The following is a 19,401-nucleotide window of genomic DNA, read 5'->3' as shown; positions in this document are numbered from 1 at the left end:
TTTAGCTTTTTATTTTATTTTATTTTATTTTATTTTTTTTTACTTTCTCCCAGGTGAGCTGGATGATCACCTGATGCCAGTGGGGAAAGAGACCGTCAAGTATGAGGAGGAACTGGACCTTCATGATGAGGAGGAGACCAGCGTTCCAGGACGCCCTGGTTCTACCAAGAGGAGGCAGTGTTATCCAAAAGCTGTAAGAAAGTTATTTCTGCTCATCTTTCATACACATAGGCTTACATGACTAGAGGTCTACAGATGTTTTTTTAAGGCTGATGCCAGAAATCAGTGCAATTGATGCTGATATTTTTGGTCCATACATTTACCTGTTTTTTTTTGTCCTCCTATCTGATATAATATTACTATTTCATGATGACAAAAAATAAAAGAAAAAGCATATGCCTTACCCTTAGTAACCAGTTATTGAACAACACTATTTCTCCAATTGTGTGTCTATAGTTTGCTTTGTAAGTGTCTTTGCTGAAATTCATTTAAAGTCTTTGGCTTCTTCACCTCCTGTCTTTTTCAGATACCTGAGTGTCTGAGGGACAGTTATGCCATATTAGGGCATACATACTATCTGTATGTAATTGGCATGGTCCTCACCACACCACTCCCAGATGAACTGAATTTCCGCAGGAGGAAGCTCTACCCACCGGAGGACACCACCAGGTGCTTCGGTATCCTGACTGCCAAACCCATACCTCGAGTACGCTCAAAACCTTTTTCCTTTCTTAGGATAGTGATTAGCAATATTGTTTTTTTAATGTAATATCTAAGACACTATCTCATAAATAAAGATTTTGCTGCTTTTCTTTGGATTCAGATCCCCTATTTCCCCGTGTACACTCGCTCAGGTGAGGTGACGATCTCCATTGAGCTTCAAAAGTCTGGGTTCACCCTCACCACCACCCAGCTGGACCTCATCACCCGCCTGCACCAGTACATCTTTTCCCACATCCTCCGCCTGGAGAAACCTGCACTGGAGTTCAAGCCCACGCTGGCTGACTCGGCTTACTGTGTTCTACCTCTGAATGTTGGTAAGTAAGATCTCCTCTCAGGCTACACACATTATTATGTTTTGTTTCAAATGCATCAACTCTGCTGTAAATGTGCCTGTCATTCGCAATACTACAGTGTGTTTGAGATCCGATAATGGAGAAGTCAAAGAGAAAAACCCTCGGAATAGGCACTTCTAGCAGAAATGCTATTGGAATATTTGATGTTTATATTTCTTGAATATTGGAATATTCTAAATTCAAGCACATGAAAGCAAGTGAAAGTAATGTAGGGTTCAGTGTGTTAAGCTAAGAGGAGCAGCTGCAAAATGCATTCAAGAAACCTCTTAAATTTATAAACACTAAGTGCTTGCTGTTTTTTTTTATAAATGCAATCATTGATAAAATATTAGTTTTGTGTCTTTTTGATATATTGCTGATTGACTTTTCTGGGCGTGACCTGCCTGCAAATCATCCAAATATAATTTTTTTTTCACACAATCCACCCTCCCAACGGATTATCCGCAGTATCCATGGGTGTAACCGCCAACTGGGCATCTCTACCGCCCAGTGTCACCTATCCATTATATACAAATCTACTTTCAGTCTCAGTTTCTTCTAATTATTGGTCTAATAAAATAAATCCCTGCTCTTACTTTTCACTATTGTTCTTTCTGGGTAGCGGTACCTGAAACTACAGGGGAGAAAAATCTACTTCATGTTTACACCAGCACATGCATGCTCAATGTATGACTGTTACTTGATGTTTTCAGGTGTGATTTTCAAATGAAAACATGGTGGTATGGATGTAGCCTCTGTCAAACCTGATGGACTACTTTACTAGATGTTAATATGATAGAGATGCTACACCTTGTCAGTTCATTACTGTTGACATTTCCTCACTCTCCTCTCTTGTTGCTCTGTTTAGTTGGGGACTCCGACACTCTTGATATGGATTTTAAGTTCATGGAGGATATAGAGAAGTCTGAGGCCCGCACTGGCATTCCTACCACTCAGTACACCAAGCAGAACCCCTTCACCTTCAAATTGGAGGACTATCAGGATGCCGTCATCATTCCAAGGTACCAGTGACTGCACCACAGGGCTAGAATTAACCTCCCTGACCAGAAAATGACTTTTTTACATGATTAAATTAGATAAAATGCATGATGGCATCAATTCACTGTAGCATACAACTTTAAAATATAAATAAAGGTCAGCTTTGTTCAAAATCACACAATACTGATCAAGCTTATCAGCTCCTTGCAACTGTCTGTTTTTCTCAGTATATTCATGTTAGTGCTGGGTGGTACGACCAAAAATGTAAGTCATGGTATTGTTCAAAATGCATACCGTACAACAGTATATGTTTAGGATATCATTAACAAAAATGATATCCTAAAGATATCCTAAATAATTCGTATTTTGTTTTCTTTTCGCCCGGCAAAGTTTCTGTGCTGCACACAGGATGTGATTTGTTTTATGTCAAGACTGAGTTAAGCAAGGCAGGAGCACAACAGCAACATAGTGCTAGTAAAGCAAGACAGCTAAGTATGGCTGGAAATGCAGAGAAATGCTAATGTATATTTTAGGGAATAGATATTATTGCAACTTGGAAGTGGAGGTGTGGGGGTTTAGTGATTTGGTAATTACTCAGAATTCTCTTTGGGCCACAGAAGTTCTGCACAAGAGCTTCAAACACTAATGGTGACTAAATTGACATGCAATGTTCTTAATTAATTAGGAAATTAGATTTTAATGGATGGGAAATTTCCGTTACTGGTTCAAAAATTATTCATACTGCTCAAGGAGAATGTGTCTGTTGTGAAAGGACCTGTTAATCTAAAATAGTTGACCAGATTAGTGCCTGGTATTAAAATGTACATAGATTACATTACAAGATTAGTCAACAAACAACTGGCATGTTTGAGATAACAACTTTAGACTGGACAGACCCACAGAGGTTAAATACAGTTTCCCACTAGTTTTAATTTGATGAGTCTTTGATGCTTCAAGAAAACAATCAATTCCAGTTTCCTGAAAATACAATGACGTGGATGACTGAGAAACGTCAGAGACACTACGTATGACGATATTGGAGTTACTACTAAAAACTGTTGTTTTTATCAGATACTGTACAATTGATGTCTTTCTGATTTATGGCTCAAGTCATGTAATAACTGTTAGTGTTCTTTGCCCAGGTACCGTAACTTCGACCAGCCTCATCGCTTCTATGTGGCCGATGTGTACACAGACCTTACGCCTCTCAGCAAGTTTCCTTCACCCGAATATGAGACCTTTGCTGAATATTACAAAACCAAGTACAACCTGGACCTGTCCAACCTGAACCAGCCACTACTGGATGTAGATCACACCTCCTCCAGGTCAGCACGGGCATGCAAGGCTCATGACATCAAATGTTGCAACAGTCTGTTCTTTGACTTGTTCTCTGTGTTTCATTGGTTCATGGCCAGCCTCATGATATTTTACCTCACATGTGATAGTCTAGTAAATGCTGTGAAAGTGTGGATTATGAAGGCAGTAACTGACTGTGAATGAATTGTCTCTCTCTTGTGGTTCGTAGATATACTGCACAGTAGAGAGGGAAACATTTGGCAAAGGTTAAATAATCTAATAATCCACATGTTTATCAAAAACCTGAATTTTAGCTAATCTGACAGTAGTCGAGCTGAAAATTAGAGCCCTGTTTCTACAAATGGCAAGAATGAGTTGAACAATAAAAGGATCCCTGGTTGTGCTGCATTGATTGGTATACATGAAGTGCATCTGTTGGACATGGATCAAGTTGGAACTCTTCTTTTTTTTTTTCAGACTGAACCTGTTGACCCCTCGCCACCTGAACCAGAAGGGCAAAGCCCTACCGCTGAGCAGTGCAGAGAAGAGGAAGGCCAAGTGGGAGAGTCTGCAGAACAAACAGGTGATGCTTTGATGTCATCTTATTGTCAATAAAATGTTAATAACTATTGTTTTATTTGTTCTAGTGGTGCTGCAACCTAAATTGTATTACTAAAATGACATGCCCACCAAATTACACATAGCAAGTTGGCGACATTGTGATTGAAATTTGCAAATTACAAAAAGAAAGTCTCTTGTTGAGCACAAAACAAGAAGCGTTCCATATGTTGGTAACCACAAGTTCTATTAATCTCAAAGCATGGGGATAGTTTGTCATGCCCTTCTCAGTATATTTTTGATAAAAGGAAGTACAAATAGGCCAATGCAGGGGCTTGTTTGTGGAAGTCTAAACAGATAAATACAAATAATTGTCCAATCAATTTCCACAAAGAGCCAGGCCTTAGATCTGTGTCTAACCCTGTATATTTGAAAATAATTATAAAATGATGAGGAAAAGGAACTGGAACTATTTTAGCATAATAATGCCTCATACAAAATGTTGAAATGGGATAAGCCTGAATACTTGCTGAACATAATTTTCCTACATTTTGTGTCTGGGAGTGTCCATTTGCAGCTACATCACTTTTATTTCTATGAAAACTGTGGTGAATGTTTGTCTGTCAGATCCTGGTTCCAGAGCTGTGTGCCATCCACCCCATCCCTGCCTCCCTGTGGAGGAAGGCAGTGTGTCTGCCCAGCATCCTCTACCGCCTCCACTGCCTCCTGACTGCTGAGGAGCTGAGAGCCCAGACAGCCAGTGAAGCTGGAGTGGGAGCTCAAACCCTCCCTCCTGAATTCAGGTCCCTGCTACTACATACAGAAAACACAAGTTAACTGTTGATTTAAATTTTTTTCTTATAAGTTAGTTCAGTTGTCCTTAAAAAGGAGCAAGCCCCACATTCTTATACTTTAATAGAAAGCTAGAATTTCCGATCTAAGGAGTTACAGAGTTTATTAGTTACGGAGTTGGAAGGTAACTTCTAAATCGTGAAGAATGCATGCATGAAAGACATAGTATTGATAAATTCTTAAAGTCATAGTTCAGGTTATATGAGGTACTCAGTCAGTGTTAAAGGTGAGAGAAATCATCCATTTTCCGATGCATTGCTATTCTGTCAAACTATTTAGAATCGATTATGAAACAGTAGGATTGTAACGGTTTGAATACACAAGTTTACCAGAAAAATTTTTGGTACACTATTATTATCAAATATGTCGAGTGGTAACCACGCTACTGCAGAGCGGAACCGACGGAAAGGGATTCCACTGCATGTGTGCTGCGTTGTGCGACGGCTCCTATTCCACTGTTGCTGTGTCCGCTCAATTCAACGAACACCCAACTCCGTCCAAATTATTGCTGAAAATGCTCACAAAAAACTATGAAAAACTAGTGATAGAAAACAATGTGCTCTACATAGATTTGCTGTATGGATGTATGTGGAAAGGTGCTCTATAAATACAAACCACCTCTTAAAGGTTTTTGTTTCACTGTATCGTAAGACTTTGAACATTTATGTGAGAACTTATCCTAACATTCTAATATAGAGATGGTCTGTTTGTATTTTGTAGGTATCCAAACCTGGACTTCGGCTGGAAGAGATCAATTGACAGCAAGACATTCATCTCCTGTCCTGAGTCCTGTAATGAGGATAGTGAGGATAATGAGGGTCACTGCACGCACCAGACTACAACCCCTGACACCAGTAACCTAACACAACTCGGCAGTCACCACTCTTCTGTACCTGAGCATGGACCTGGTGATGCCACCTGCACCAGAAAACTCACTAATGGCACTGCCCCCGTCGCAGACTGTGAAGAAGGCAGCCATAAAGACGAGCACCTTCACCAACACGATAATTGCCAACGCTCCCAGCCCAAGTTACCTGCGCTGCCGAGCCCCCAATCAATGCAAACCACTACCTCAATTCCTGTGCAGCCCTCAGACAGCTTGAATAAGCCCAGCTCCAGTCCTCCACCGCCTAGTGACACATGCACACCAGAGAGGACCTCAATCCACACAAATAAAGCTACCTCAGTCTGCGGCAAGGCAGCCACAGGTTCCCACGCTCCCACAGCACCTTCTCCTGACCCTGCCCCCCAGCACAGAGCCCAGACAGGGGACTCCTCCAAAAGTCTGGGACCCAACCCAGGCCTCATCTTGCAGGCCTTGACCCTATCAAATGCAAGTGACGGCTTCAATCTGGAACGGTTGGAGATGCTTGGCGATTCCTTTCTTAAGCACGCCATCACCACATACCTGTTCTGTACCTACCCTGACGCTCATGAGGGACGACTCAGCTATATGCGCAGCAAGAAGGTGACGTTTCATGACTTTATTTTAACAATAGTATTGTGCTTTCAAAAAAACTTTCAGTCCTACCTACTCTTACTCAGTGCACCTCATTACTACACATGTTTACTGTTGGGTTTGTTTGTGAACTGCAAATTACAGCATACAGGACATCCTGAACTCCAAGTCGTCAGTGAACTTAAGTTTTAAAAGGTCCCAAATTTACTCTCTATGCATAAGCAACCCAATTTGAATGCACGATTTTAGAGAATAGATGGAAAATGTTGGGAGCTTGGACTAATATGGACTTAGAAACTTTTTTATGAACTTTTGTAGGTATGCAGGGGCTTTTTTGACAAGAAAACATTATGTGCATGTGTGTTGTAAACAAGAATGAGATGCATGAGTGAAAAAAGTTCCAGAAGGTCCTGTGTTACTGACGATTGTGTTTAAACCTGACTTTGTTACCCAGGTGAGCAACTGTAACCTGTATCGTCTGGGGAAGAAGAAAGGCCTCCCAAGCAGGATGGTGGTGTCCATCTTTGATCCCCCTGTTAACTGGCTGCCTCCTGGTTATGTGGTCAACCAGGACAAAAGCTCTGACATACCGGATTCATCGGTCAGTAAAGGTTCTGCTTAACTATTAAATGTTATTCACGCTACAAGATTTTCAGCCCTGGTTATTGATGAGGTTTGCATGTATTGGCTAATAAGTAAGCTTTAGGGTAGTACTGGTTGATATGGGTAAGGATATAAAGCTGTACATAGGTTGTTTCTCTGGACTCTGGGTTTCTTTTGAGATGTTTGTGCTTCTCAAGGGAGAGTGACAAAACACTGTAAATGCACTCTAAAATAAAATATTTAATGTTTATGATCTGTATTACATGATCTTAAAATACACTTATTACCTTTAGGTTTTTAAAGTTAAATGAAGGATATTTACGTGGGGTTAGAAACAATAACAATGACTATAAAATTCTGCTATAACACAAATAATTGGGCTTAAAATTGTTATTGTGACTTTTTTTTTATAATTTTGTCTATTTATTGATAAAAAATACATGGAATTGACAAAAAGTTAATTCATAGATTATTCTTGGATTCTGAGTGGTATGACTCTGTCAGACCACTAGAGGGCAGGCTTCTACCTTGTCTGTGGACACATAACTTTTGTCTTGGTTTTAAGGTCCACAGCCCATATCATGCAGATACAGTATATTCTTGAGAAATATCTCTAGTGCCTACGTTAAAATACACCATCAAAGATCCTCAACACTTGAGTGACTCTATTATTGCAGTTGTTTGTTCAGAACTGTACACAAAATACAAGATTTATTATAAATCGTAGCCAATTTTTGTGTTTTAAACCTGTTCCCTGTTGTTTTTGTCCTTCTAATTGCTGGTTTTGCAACATGTCCTCACACTTCAAAGCCCTGTTAAAACACAGTAATCTGCTTCTGTGTGTCTCATCGGCTACACCCGTACCACAAAATATGTTGATACAATCTGTCTTAAGACAAGCTATTTACTGCTATCCATCTGCATCCATACCATTACACCTAAAAAGGAAAAACATGACCATTTGGATACACTGGGCATGTGTATGTCAGTGATACCAGGATGTTGATTTTCTCCTTTGCAATTGTTTACTTAGTTTCAGAAAGTGTTACTGACATGGGAAAACAGTTAGGAATTTTTGTGATGAGACCAATGACGCGGTGAAACCGTAAGTAGGCGTTAATGTAACCAGTCAGGAAGTATACTGTGTCATCATTTTGAAAGGTCAACATTTCTTCCCAATTTAAATTGGAGAAAAAAATAAATAAATTGCCTCATTTTTAAACTAAAACAAAGCGAGGATTATTTACAATCTACATTTTTGGGTCTCAAAAACATTGAGGTAGTGTGTCCTTGGAACACAATTTAGCATTTTTAAACAAAAACTGAGTAGTGTGTTCATGCAGCTATACATTTTTCCAGCTGTGGTGCTGTTTACGTAACATATTACGTATGAGCGTCAGAATGTTTCCTGGTTCACTTTCTTCATCCACCTGGTTGCTGCTGTTACACCTAGAAATGAAAATAAAAATAGTTTACGTGCACTACAACCTAAGTCACAAGTACAAAGTACAGATATAAGGGAGCAAAAGAAAAAACTCCTCAGAAAAATGCATAGACGTACAGAAAGCACAGATACATGAGAAGATCCTCTTCAGTACACTACGTTTTTGTTGCAATGAGGGAATTTCCTCTGCTTTGATTTAGAGTGGCAAAAGAGCATGGTGTGGAGTGTTATTGCACTCTCAAACCCAGTTGGGGGGCTGAACTGGGCCACATTTGTGCTGAGGTCACTTGTGGTTGTGATAGTGGGTTGCCATTCTCTGCTGTGGCCTTGTTCCCACTATGGTGTTTAATTTTATCAGTCACTGTGACAGCCTTAGTACTTGTTCTTTGTTACTACCGTCCTCTGTGCCTCTGCTGAATGAATACAGAGGAAACACTAGCACTGATATATTAGTTACCGTGTTAAATATATAACGGGTGTTGGTATCTCTGCAATTGATTAAATGTTTTCATGAAGATTTTTCTTAACTGTCACTTGGTTTTCCTTGTTTGTGTCCTTCATCCAGGACAAAGAAGAGCTTTTGGCCAATGGGCAGTCGGACAACGTCTATGACGAGGATGAAGAGGAGGCAGAGGAGGTAGACGAGGACAGTGATGTGATGCTCAAGGATGAGCCAAAAGATGAAGTCAACATGGAAGACGATCTGGAATACTACAAGGAGCACATTAAATTCATCGATAACATGTTGTTGGGATCTGGCGCCTTTGCTAAGAAGATCTCTTTGAATGCTTTCCCTCCCTCTCCCACTCCGGCCTCGTGTTCCTCACCCTCCATGGAGTCTCCATACGAGTGGAAGGCCCCCAAGAAGCCCCTCCATCCCACCTCAGCCCACTTCCCCTCAGAGCCAGCATCCAGTGGGCCATCAGTGGAGGAGTTTGACTACAGCTCGTGGGATGCCATGTGCTACCTGGACCCCAGCAAGGCTGGAGAGGAGGATGACTTTGTGGTGGGGTTCTGGAATCCATCAGAGGAGAACTGTGGAGTTGAGCTCGGCAAGCAGTCGATCTCCTATGACCTGCACACAGAGCAGTGCATTGCAGACAAAAGCATTGCTGACTGTGTGGAGGCTTTGCTTGGTTGCTACCTGACCAGCTGTGGAGAGAGAGCAGCCCAAATGTTCCTTTGCTCATTGGGCCTCAAGGTGAGCGATGACCTAACATACTGTTCTGTGTCAGTATTGCACTGACGATAATCAAATCTGAATAGGAAAAAGCCTAGAGTAAATGAAAAGAGAAGCAAATGAATACAGGCTAAAATGATCATCGTAAAAAGTTCTGCTCAAAAGGATAAGATATGGGCATACAGCATGTAATTCCATTTTATCAGCAAGATGGTTTTAATTATTGCTGGAAAGCCACAGTAAGCTGTAGGTTACAGAAACATGGAAAAGGATAGACAGTGTATTTTACTGTTCTATTGAGTAGTTTGGAATATGGTGTGCGCACTTGATAGAAGAATTTTAAAAACAGAAAAAACACTGTCAGCAAATCACAAAATGAGGGAAATATTAGCTTCTGCTAAACCGGAAGTGTGGTTTTATAAGGTACTTAACAGATGGTCAGCGCCGACTGCACAAAATGTGCTCCATGTGCTGGTAACCAGTTGAGACATTACTCTTAACAAAAAGCTCACGTAATAACATCACTCAGAAAAATGTTTGCCTCTTTATTCTGCTGTGGACATCCTTTTCCCGCTGGAAAGTGAAGTTTGTATTGCTTTGTAAACCGTCCTTAGAAAAAAAATCAGCATTAGTTTGCAGGGACACGGGAGCTGCTTGTCTACTGCTGCCTCGTCCGGTAAGTTTGTCACTTGGATCAATCCGAACAAAGCATTTAAAACATGGAAGGCACAAAATAATACATTAGAACTTACTTGAGGAGGCAGCAGTGGATTAATTACTCCTGTATGTTGTGATGTAAGGTTGCAGATTTTCATTTTACAGTCTGAAAAAGATGTCAAACAGCAAGGTAAAGCGGCAGAACACACATAACAGAAACATTGTAGACTTAAGCTTGCACAAGTTTTATTAGGTGAGCAGCATAAGCTCTAGCTAAAATCAGTTTTCTTTGTGTCCGTTATCCTTATTCTAAACTAGGATAACCATGCCCAGCACTCTGCTGAGTCATGAGTCAAATATAATTGATGAAATGGTGTATTATTTCTGTTAAAGTACAACCACAAATTATGTCGACTGTCCTGAAGTGATGAGCATTTCTTTTTTTTCTTTTCTCTTTTGTTTTGATAACAGGTGTTACCATTGGAGAAAGGGGCCCTAATCAGAGCTCTGGTACAGAACTGTCTGACCATAGCCACTGATCTTTGCTATGGCTGGTTAAAGATTCCACCCCGTTGCATGCTGGCCCATCCAGACGCAGAGCGGACTCACAACCACCTAATTTCTGGCTTCGAGAACTTTGAAAGAAAGATCAACTACACCTTTCAGAACAAGGCTTACCTTCTGCAAGCCTTCACCCATGCTTCCTACCATTACAACACAATCACAGGTTAGAGTTTGTCTCTCTGTAGTCATAGTAGTCATAATAGTCAGATACAGGAAGTTAGACAATATGTTATTGCAGCAATTTAGCTTCAGCCACTCTTGCAACAGCTCTTTAAGAGCAACGCCGTCTGATTAGCAACCAATGCAGTTAACATTGTTTCTGTCTGAACCAGTCTCAATACGAGGCAAAGTCTAATGTGGTTGCAATGCTGCCCTACTTTTCTATATGATGGCCTTGTTCTAGGGCTGCAACTAACAATTGTTTTCTATAAATGATAATCTGTCGATTATTTTCTTGATGAATGGGTTAATCATTAGTTTGTGGTTGTACCTGCGGCTGCTGACGTTGCCTCTGAGGTTTTACCAGCATTTCATAATATAGACACTTCTCTGGCACTGGACGATCTTCTGAAGGGTTATTATCAACAAAGTCAAATGTACAGACATAGAGACGCTTTAGTGGCTTTTTAAAAATCTAATGCTTTTAGCCACAGTGCATTTCCTTATTTCTTGGAGCAGGAAAAAAGTTTGTATGGCATTTCATATCCACATTCCGGCCTTATTTGCAGCCGATGATCAATAATTACTGTTCAAGTAAACCCTCTCACTTAAACCAACTGCTGTTATATCAACCCCTGAGAACCCCCTCTATCAAAGTTGTTGTCTTGCTGCTGCGTAAAGCTACACAACTATCTGCTGACGGAAATGCCAAACCAAAGGTCTTTCACATAAATGATAGCGTCAACTTACATGTTTCTGCTGAAAATAAGGTCTATAGAGCAGCAGCTCAGGGTGGGCAATTGTTTGGACTCCTGCTTTTTGAGACGGGAAATGTCCCTGCCTTTGACAACTGGAATACTGTCGATACTGTAGTTTTGTTGCTGCTTTCACGTTAGCTGTACTCTGAGCCACCAACGTATTTCCGCTCATGTAGCTCAGGTACATCACAGACTCGTTGCATTTACACTTCTGTTCTGCTTACAGTGCATGTCCACCACCTCCCAAAGTGGTTTGGCAGATGTGTTAAACTGATAGGCTTAATCAGCAGTGTGTGAACTAATTTGAAAATTATTTGAATCTAATGGACATTTGTTTTTTATATCAGTTACACGCTGCAATTTTATGTCTGAGGTTGTGACACTGCAGTGAAATTGTATCAATCACTTCTGTGAAATTAACCACAAGTTGGTTATTTTGCTCTCTCTTCAGATTGTTACCAGCGGCTGGAGTTCCTTGGTGATGCAATTCTTGACTACCTCATAACAAAGCACCTTTATGAAGACCCACGGCAGCACTCTCCTGGTGTACTGACCGATCTGCGCTCCGCACTCGTCAACAACACCATCTTTGCCTCTCTGGCTGTCAAATATGACTACCACAAGTACTTCAAGGCCATCTCACCTGAGCTTTTCCGTGTCATTGATGACTTTGTGCAGTTTCAGCTGGAGAAGGATGAGATGCAAGGCATGGACTCTGAGGTGAGTCCTGTTTCTCCGGAGAACAATAGTCAGCATCATTTCTGAGCAACAAAGCCCTGAAGTAAGAAACCTAATCATTGCTGTTGTCGTCAATTTCCTCCATAAATAATAGTCGGAATTAAAAAGATCTGCCTGAATAACAAAACACTACGTTTTTACGAATATGTTTCAATGTTTTCAGTACTTAAGCGAAAATGCAGTTGGATTTAATTTGCCGGGAAATGGCCATCTTGGCATCAGATCTGCTCTTTCTGCTTGAGAGGTATTTTTATGCCTTGGGGACAGCAGGCACGTACAAAAACAGCTGAAAGAAATGTCCGCAGTAATATGGTACCACTTCACTGCTCACTGTTCATCAAATAAAAATAACAACAATATTATGAAACTGAAAATGTAGCTTGCCATAAAATAAATGAATAGGCAGTTTCAAAAGGTTTAGGTTTAAAAAGTTGAGAATTTTAGTAACTGGACAAGTTGAATCGGTGCATTTTTGACAGACATTCACACTGTTGTGTACTTATGTTACATGTCATTAGGATTGGGCGGTATCCAGATTTTGATACTGTGAACCTTTGCCACATTTTACTGTGCTATATAGTATTACTGTGACAAATTAAAAATGACGTCATAATGCTCAGAGTTAAATAGAATTAAGTAAAAAAAGTAACAATAAATAATAAAGGCAGCAGCAGCAACAACACAGTTGATGCTCCCAGTTGGCAATTTTTTTAGGACCTATCAAAATATAAAAATTACTCATAGACTGTTTATTTTCTTATTTTTCCAAACCTACCAACATGTTACCCTCTCTTCTCCTGCTTGCTCCTTGTGGCCCTAACAAAAGCTGCCACTGAACAAGTTTTTTCTTGTCACAGATGCATAGGGCAATCTATTTTCTTTTTTTAAAGATGTACTGTGCCTGTTGCTTGTCCCTCCCAACCAGTCGTACCATGTTGGCCTTTAACTGTCTTTTGTATAATTTTTACTCTCGTGTCCTCAGCTGTGCCCAGGCTCAAGGAAGGTGTGTCATTTGTGCATCAAGTATTGCCCTGACTCACTTTCATATTTACCCTCCACCATCTGGCACAGCAGCAGCTGTTGTGTTTTTCTCACACTTGATGCATGGCCTGACAATTTTTTGGCTTCTTATCCCTTCTGAGTCTCCTCAGTGGTCACATGATGACATCACATCCACCAACTTTATTAAATGTAAACCTGAACTCAAAGAAAAAATATACTATACTAGGAAACTCTGAAAGATTAGATATTGGTCCATAAAATCCTTAGATCTATTTTTAAATACATGTCACTTCCTGTGTCTTCACAAATGTTTGCAGATTATTGCAGTCACTTGAGACTTGACTGTGACAGTCTTGCATGATCACAAGTTATTAGCTCTATTTGTGGACAAAACAAGACATTTGAGATAATTTGGTAGTTTGAGAAATACCGATCATTACATTTTTATTGACCAAGCAATTAATCAAGAAAATAATCGCCCATCTTCTACCGCTTAATCTTCCACATGAGGGTCACGGGCAGCTGTGCCAATCCCAGCTGACATGGGGTTATAGGCGGGGTACACCCTGGACACTAGGGACACAACAATATTCGGTATTTTACCAAACAGTTTGATACGCCGTTTGGTTCAGTACACACCAGCAAACAACGGTATTTCGGTACATTTCGGCCCCTCACAAAACTTTGTACAGCCGTAGTTGTAGTTTGTAGTACGTAGTTACTGTGAGTGGGTAACAATTTTTGTTTATTTTATTGGATAGTACTAAACTTTATATTTAATTTGCGTGGTTTTATGTTTGCTGTTTAATTTGATCTGATAGTGCACTATTGTTTAAATAAAGTTTATGGTTTGATTATATCTTTGCTTTTAATTATTTTTACAATGCAATATTGCCATTGCTAGTCCGAGTACTTTTATATTAAGATATTGATGCATACCAAAACCGTGGGAAGTACTCATAGAGAGACAAACAACCGTCCGAAGCAGGAGAACCCAGAGAAAACCCACACACACTGGGAGAACCTGCACCGATTAATCTATTTTGTAAAAATAATCATTAGTTTCAGCCCTATAAAACTCGGAGGGGGGAAAAAGAAAACTGACCCAGAGACGCAGGCAATTGTGTTGGAAACTCATGTGAATATTTGTTGGATAATCTCCAGTGACTGTAGCATTTTAATAGCATAATAGATAATAGATAATAGCATTTTTACTTGAAATGCCTATCCTTGTTAGACAGCTTAATTAATTAAATGAATGAGTATTATTTTTTTCCCCCATATCACTCAGCTGTAACTGTGTGTTATGATTTGGATATTTTTCCATCAGCTGCGGCGCTCTGAGGAAGATGAGGAGAAGGAGGAGGACATAGAGGTTCCTAAGGCCATGGGTGATATCTTTGAGTCGCTGGCTGGAGCAGTTTACATGGACAGCAAGATGTCACTGGAGACAGTGTGGCAAGTGTACTATCCAATGATGAGGCCACTTATAGGTGAGGAAGAGTCACATCTATTTATTTATAATGTGGGTTTTTTGTCTTGGTGATTAAGCAGTTTTTTGGTGCAGGATTGTTTTCCTGTTGTATTGGAATGTTTAATCATTTAATGTTTTGCGTCATAACTAGGGAAGAAACAATAGCCAGTTTTATCACTCATTGTGTCATAATGCACCCACAATAAATTGATGTTTTTGAATTTCCATATTGGGATAATCCTGAATGAGTAAAATTGTTAATATTAGTGTCTTGAAAATGCTGCCCCTCTCACCAACTTACATTCCAAGTGCTGCAAGGGGGGAGTGTGCATCTTTTTTCATTCCTGGACCTCACAATTAATTGCCATCTTATTTAAGATTCCCGTTTTTCACTTGTTCACTAAAAACATATTCTGTTTGAAATCCAAAACAAATAGTTTCTTATTAAAAGTGATGAGTTTTGAGCACTTGTATGAGTTTAAAGCTCTAATCGCAGTTATTTAAGAATTATTTGACAGGAAATGATTGTGTTGTCTCATACTTACTCAAAATCTTCTGTTCCCACTAACAGAGAAATTCTCTGCCAACGTGCCACGCTCTCCTGTGAGAGAGCTGCTCGAGATGGAACCAGAAACTGCCAAGTTCAGGTACAAGATCAGCACTTAAACACACCAACATTTGTTTGATTTTTTTGTAATTTCAGTCCATTTAGAGCTTTAGTTGTTTCTAAAACATTTTGAATCATATTTGCCTTCTCACATGATAGAATCAATAAATAATGTTGTCTTGGTAAAATGAAGGGATCCAGGGCCTGTAGTACCTACAATGCTGTAATAAGTGCAACCATTCAAGTAATTCAGACCATATGATCTTAAATGTTCACTCGAGATTTTGAGGGCCCTGTAAATTAGATTCATAGATTTGTTTGTAAACGCATTTTATGAGAACATTATTGCTGAACATGTTTGGAAAGACTGTGATCTATTGATTAATAGAGCGATACCTTATAACAGTTTTCCATCACTGGGCATCACCAGAGACACCACGATATGATATTGCGATATATTAAGTACTGTATTTGCAATATCATATATTTTGTGATATACTTGCACAACAGCTCTAGTGAGAGTGAGCACGTGGCACCATCTAGGGGAATGAAACGTCAATTGATTTTTTTTATGCTAACCCACAAAAAGGTTTATGTTTATTAGAGCTGCAACTAACAATTATATTCATAATCGATTAATCTGTCGATTATTTTCTCGATTAATCGCTTGGTCCGTAACACATCAGAAAACCTTAAAAAAATGTTGAGTGGTGTTCGTCAAACCTGGAAATGATGATGTTCTCACATGTCTTGTGTTGTCCACACCTTGATTTCTTTGTTATCCAGAGCAAAGAAATTAAGAAAATAAAAATGGAAAAAGCATTGTACAGATTCATCGATTAATAATCGCTGCATCATTGTTTCAGCTCTTTATTTGTAACATCAGTTAAAAATGTATATGCTAAAAAAATTGATAGCAATATAATATCCACAATTTTCCCCTCACCCCTAGTTATCACTTTGTTAGCTGCAAACTGAGCTAACCTTTGAATAAACAGAAAGCTATGACGGCAAAGGTAAGATATTATTTATGTTCAGTGTGGAAGTAACACATCAATATGTATAGCAATACTGATATTGTAATATAGCTTTATGTCCCATAAACATATGGGTGCCTACTGGCCAGGCACACCAATTGCCCACTACAGAGCAACCAACACGGGTTCATATGGAGACACTTCAATGCTCCCGATATTGTGAAATTGACTGTTACCTCTGGTGTGTTTGCAGCCCTGCAGAGAGAACCTATGATGGGAAGGTGCGGGTAACGGTGGAGGTCGTTGGTAAGGGCAAGTTTAAAGGAGTTGGTCGCAGCTACCGGATCGCCAAGTCTGCAGCGGCACGCCGAGCTCTGCGCAGCCTCAAAGCCAATCAACCTCAGGTCCAAAACAACTGAGCTCCTCCTCCAAGCTCTCAGCATTAGCACCGAAGCTATTGATGCTTTAGAAGAAAAAGAAATGTTGTAGGCTTCCTTACAAGATGTCAATGCTAGCTCCTGTATCTCCGGCCTGCTATGGCACAACCCAAGACAACTAGGATTATGGTTTGAAGATGCAACGAAAGAAGCAACTGATCTCACAGTGAATTTCACATTGGATCTTTTTACTCCCCCCACCTCACCTTTCTTCTTTTTCTTTTGCGCAAACACAATCTTTCCTTTCCCTATGTGTTTTGTTTAATCACATGAGTGCTTTATTAACATTTAGCTAAGTGTTTTTTTTTGTTTTGGTTTTTTTTTTTAAAAAAAGGTCAGGTCGCAGTATCCTATTCCTCATTTGTTTTTTTAAAGAAAAAAAAACTGTCTGCAACATGAGGAGGCTTAAGCTTATTGTGTAGTATTAGATTGTACATAGTTAAATCAAAGGTGTAAATTAAAGTATGTAGAAGAATAAAAGAAAAAAACAAACAAACAAAAAAAAACTCTAAACTCCACAGCCTGTGCACTAGTGCCAGTCCGTTTGATGGCGGTTTTTGAAAACGCTAATAGCAGACATGGCTAACAGATACCACTGGAACACAAAGCTGGTGGCACTTCTGTCTGAAATCTGTTTTGAAATGGTATTCTTAATTCTTTTTTTTTTTTTGCACTTATTCCACTAGGGTCTGTTATTTTTGACAACTGTGTGGTCACACTGACACCAAAATCATATTTGTAGCAAAGTATATAAATATATATAAAAAATGTAAACCACATTAATGATATTCTTGGCCTTTTGTTTGCTAAGAGTTACCCTCATATCCTGCGACACGGATAGCAATTCCAACATTCCCTGTTAATGTAATTTAAAATTAGTTTTGATCCGCACTTGAAGTTGCATGTTCTTGTAGCTTATGTATAAACCATGACAACTGGATGGCTTCTGCTAATGATCAAAAATGTATGGATATTTCTAGAGTGTCTGAAAGAAACTTTCATTAGACGTTCATGGCATTATCTTGGCATCTGGGTTTACCATGTTTTGATACCAAGAGTGAGTTGATTTGAATTGGTGATTCTTGCTCGTTCAGTGTGTTTCCATAGAGTTGTATCGCTCAGTTTTGATATAAAAAAGAGGAGGACAGACATATCACTCATACAAATGTGCTGCAGAATTTTCTACAAAATTGGATACCGGTGTTAAGTGCATGGAATCTTTTCCAAATCACTTCACCTTCTTTTGTGAGAAAAGCCAATTAATTTCAACACAGTGTTCCTCACATCCCATACCTACCAAAGCTAGAGAAGATTGGGATTGAAGTCAATTCCTAGGGATAAGGATACCAATTTTTTTTCGTCTCCTTTCGCTAAATGTCTTTTTTTTCGTTTGTGTCTCATCAAAAATCCCCCTTTTCACCTGAATACCTCAGTTAATTGCATGCATTTTCTCTTGTTTTTTTTGGTGCTATGTTGTTGTATTAAGCTTGAATTTCTCATCTTTTTTTGCACTGTAACTATAATACCTCTTTTATTTGACTTTTAAATTAGTTTGAAATCTGTTTGATTAGGTTGTCTTGTTTGTCAGCCATCAAGTCGTCGAGGTGAATTGCATTGTCATCCCTTCCCCTTTCCGTACTTGATTATTTTTCGATGGGGTGAGTGTCGCCTGCGACTCTTTCAACAGCTATTTGTGTATGTCGGATGAAAATCTGTTTTGGAATTCAAGGCTTAAAAAAAAGATGAGAATCAGTGCTTGTAGAGGTAATCAGATTGCACTCATACGTTTAAAAATACTGCCCAAGTCGCATGATCCCACAGTAATACTTCTACCTCAAAGGACAAGTGTCTGCTCAGTGCACTGTGAGTACTGTACCACATACATCTTGTAAACAGTACACAACACTGATTCAACAGTCACAATGATTAAGTTGTAGTATTAGTCGCAGTTGAAAAGGAACTTGGCTGTATGTTTTCAACTTATGAAAACAAGTATTGATTTCTGCAGCTTCAAGATGGAATATAGTTTCTCACAGGGTCAATACATTTGTCTCCAGTTAAATTGGATAGAAATGGATGCAACACACTGCACTTTGCTATGTTTCCAGACTCTGGCTTGCATCAAATATCTATTTGATCTAAAAGCGTTGACTCAAGTATAAATTTAAGGACATATGGCTGCTCCAATTATCGTCAGGCTAAATTAAAAAAATACTTGTTGCTTCTGCAATTTTCTCCACACTAGCTGTAGAAATCTGTGACTTTATTAGGTTCATTTTTTAAATTCAAAATCCAGCCAGATTTCACTCAAATCAGTTGAATTTATTTTGGTTTAAATTTTTTTTTTAAATATTTTGGTAAAAAAAAAAGTCATAATCATGACAGCTAGTGCCAGTAAAGGCTGTCATGCTTATTGTAGCCGGTCACACAATATATGCATCAAGTTTTTCCACAAGTCTTAAGAGGAGCAACTGCAGAAATGACAGACCAGTATTAAGCTTAATCTTATTTCTCTCCTTGTCTTCAGACTTTGAAGCTAAAAAAATAAGATTTGTGTGGAAGTAAATCTGATGATTTTACCT

The 19,401-nt window shown here is 39.3% G+C and overlaps 1 protein-coding gene across 1 annotated transcript in view; it reads left to right on the top strand.

The window, feature by feature from the left end:
- Positions 1-17,140, top strand: part of dicer1 (dicer 1, ribonuclease type III) — a 32,777-nt gene extending 15,637 nt beyond the window's left edge. Inside the window, exons 16-30 of the mRNA XM_058614658.1 lie at positions 54-193; positions 527-706; positions 824-1,037; positions 1,924-2,077; positions 3,197-3,379; positions 3,828-3,933; positions 4,536-4,711; positions 5,481-6,228; positions 6,674-6,820; positions 8,832-9,467; positions 10,575-10,830; positions 12,036-12,304; positions 14,655-14,817; positions 15,370-15,445; positions 16,636-17,140. Of these exons, the coding sequence (XP_058470641.1) occupies positions 54-193; positions 527-706; positions 824-1,037; positions 1,924-2,077; positions 3,197-3,379; positions 3,828-3,933; positions 4,536-4,711; positions 5,481-6,228; positions 6,674-6,820; positions 8,832-9,467; positions 10,575-10,830; positions 12,036-12,304; positions 14,655-14,817; positions 15,370-15,445; positions 16,636-16,801 (3,614 nt within the window). The 3' untranslated portion in view covers positions 16,802-17,140. The remainder of the gene's footprint in view (positions 1-53; positions 194-526; positions 707-823; positions 1,038-1,923; positions 2,078-3,196; positions 3,380-3,827; positions 3,934-4,535; positions 4,712-5,480; positions 6,229-6,673; positions 6,821-8,831; positions 9,468-10,574; positions 10,831-12,035; positions 12,305-14,654; positions 14,818-15,369; positions 15,446-16,635) is intronic.
- The last annotated feature ends 2,261 nt before the right edge of the window (positions 17,141-19,401 follow it).

Source organism: Solea solea, chromosome 18, assembly GCF_958295425.1.
Source record: "Solea solea chromosome 18, fSolSol10.1, whole genome shotgun sequence".
Lineage (NCBI taxonomy): Eukaryota > Metazoa > Chordata > Actinopteri > Pleuronectiformes > Soleidae > Solea > Solea solea.
This window is presented reverse-complemented; position numbering and strand designations above follow the sequence as displayed.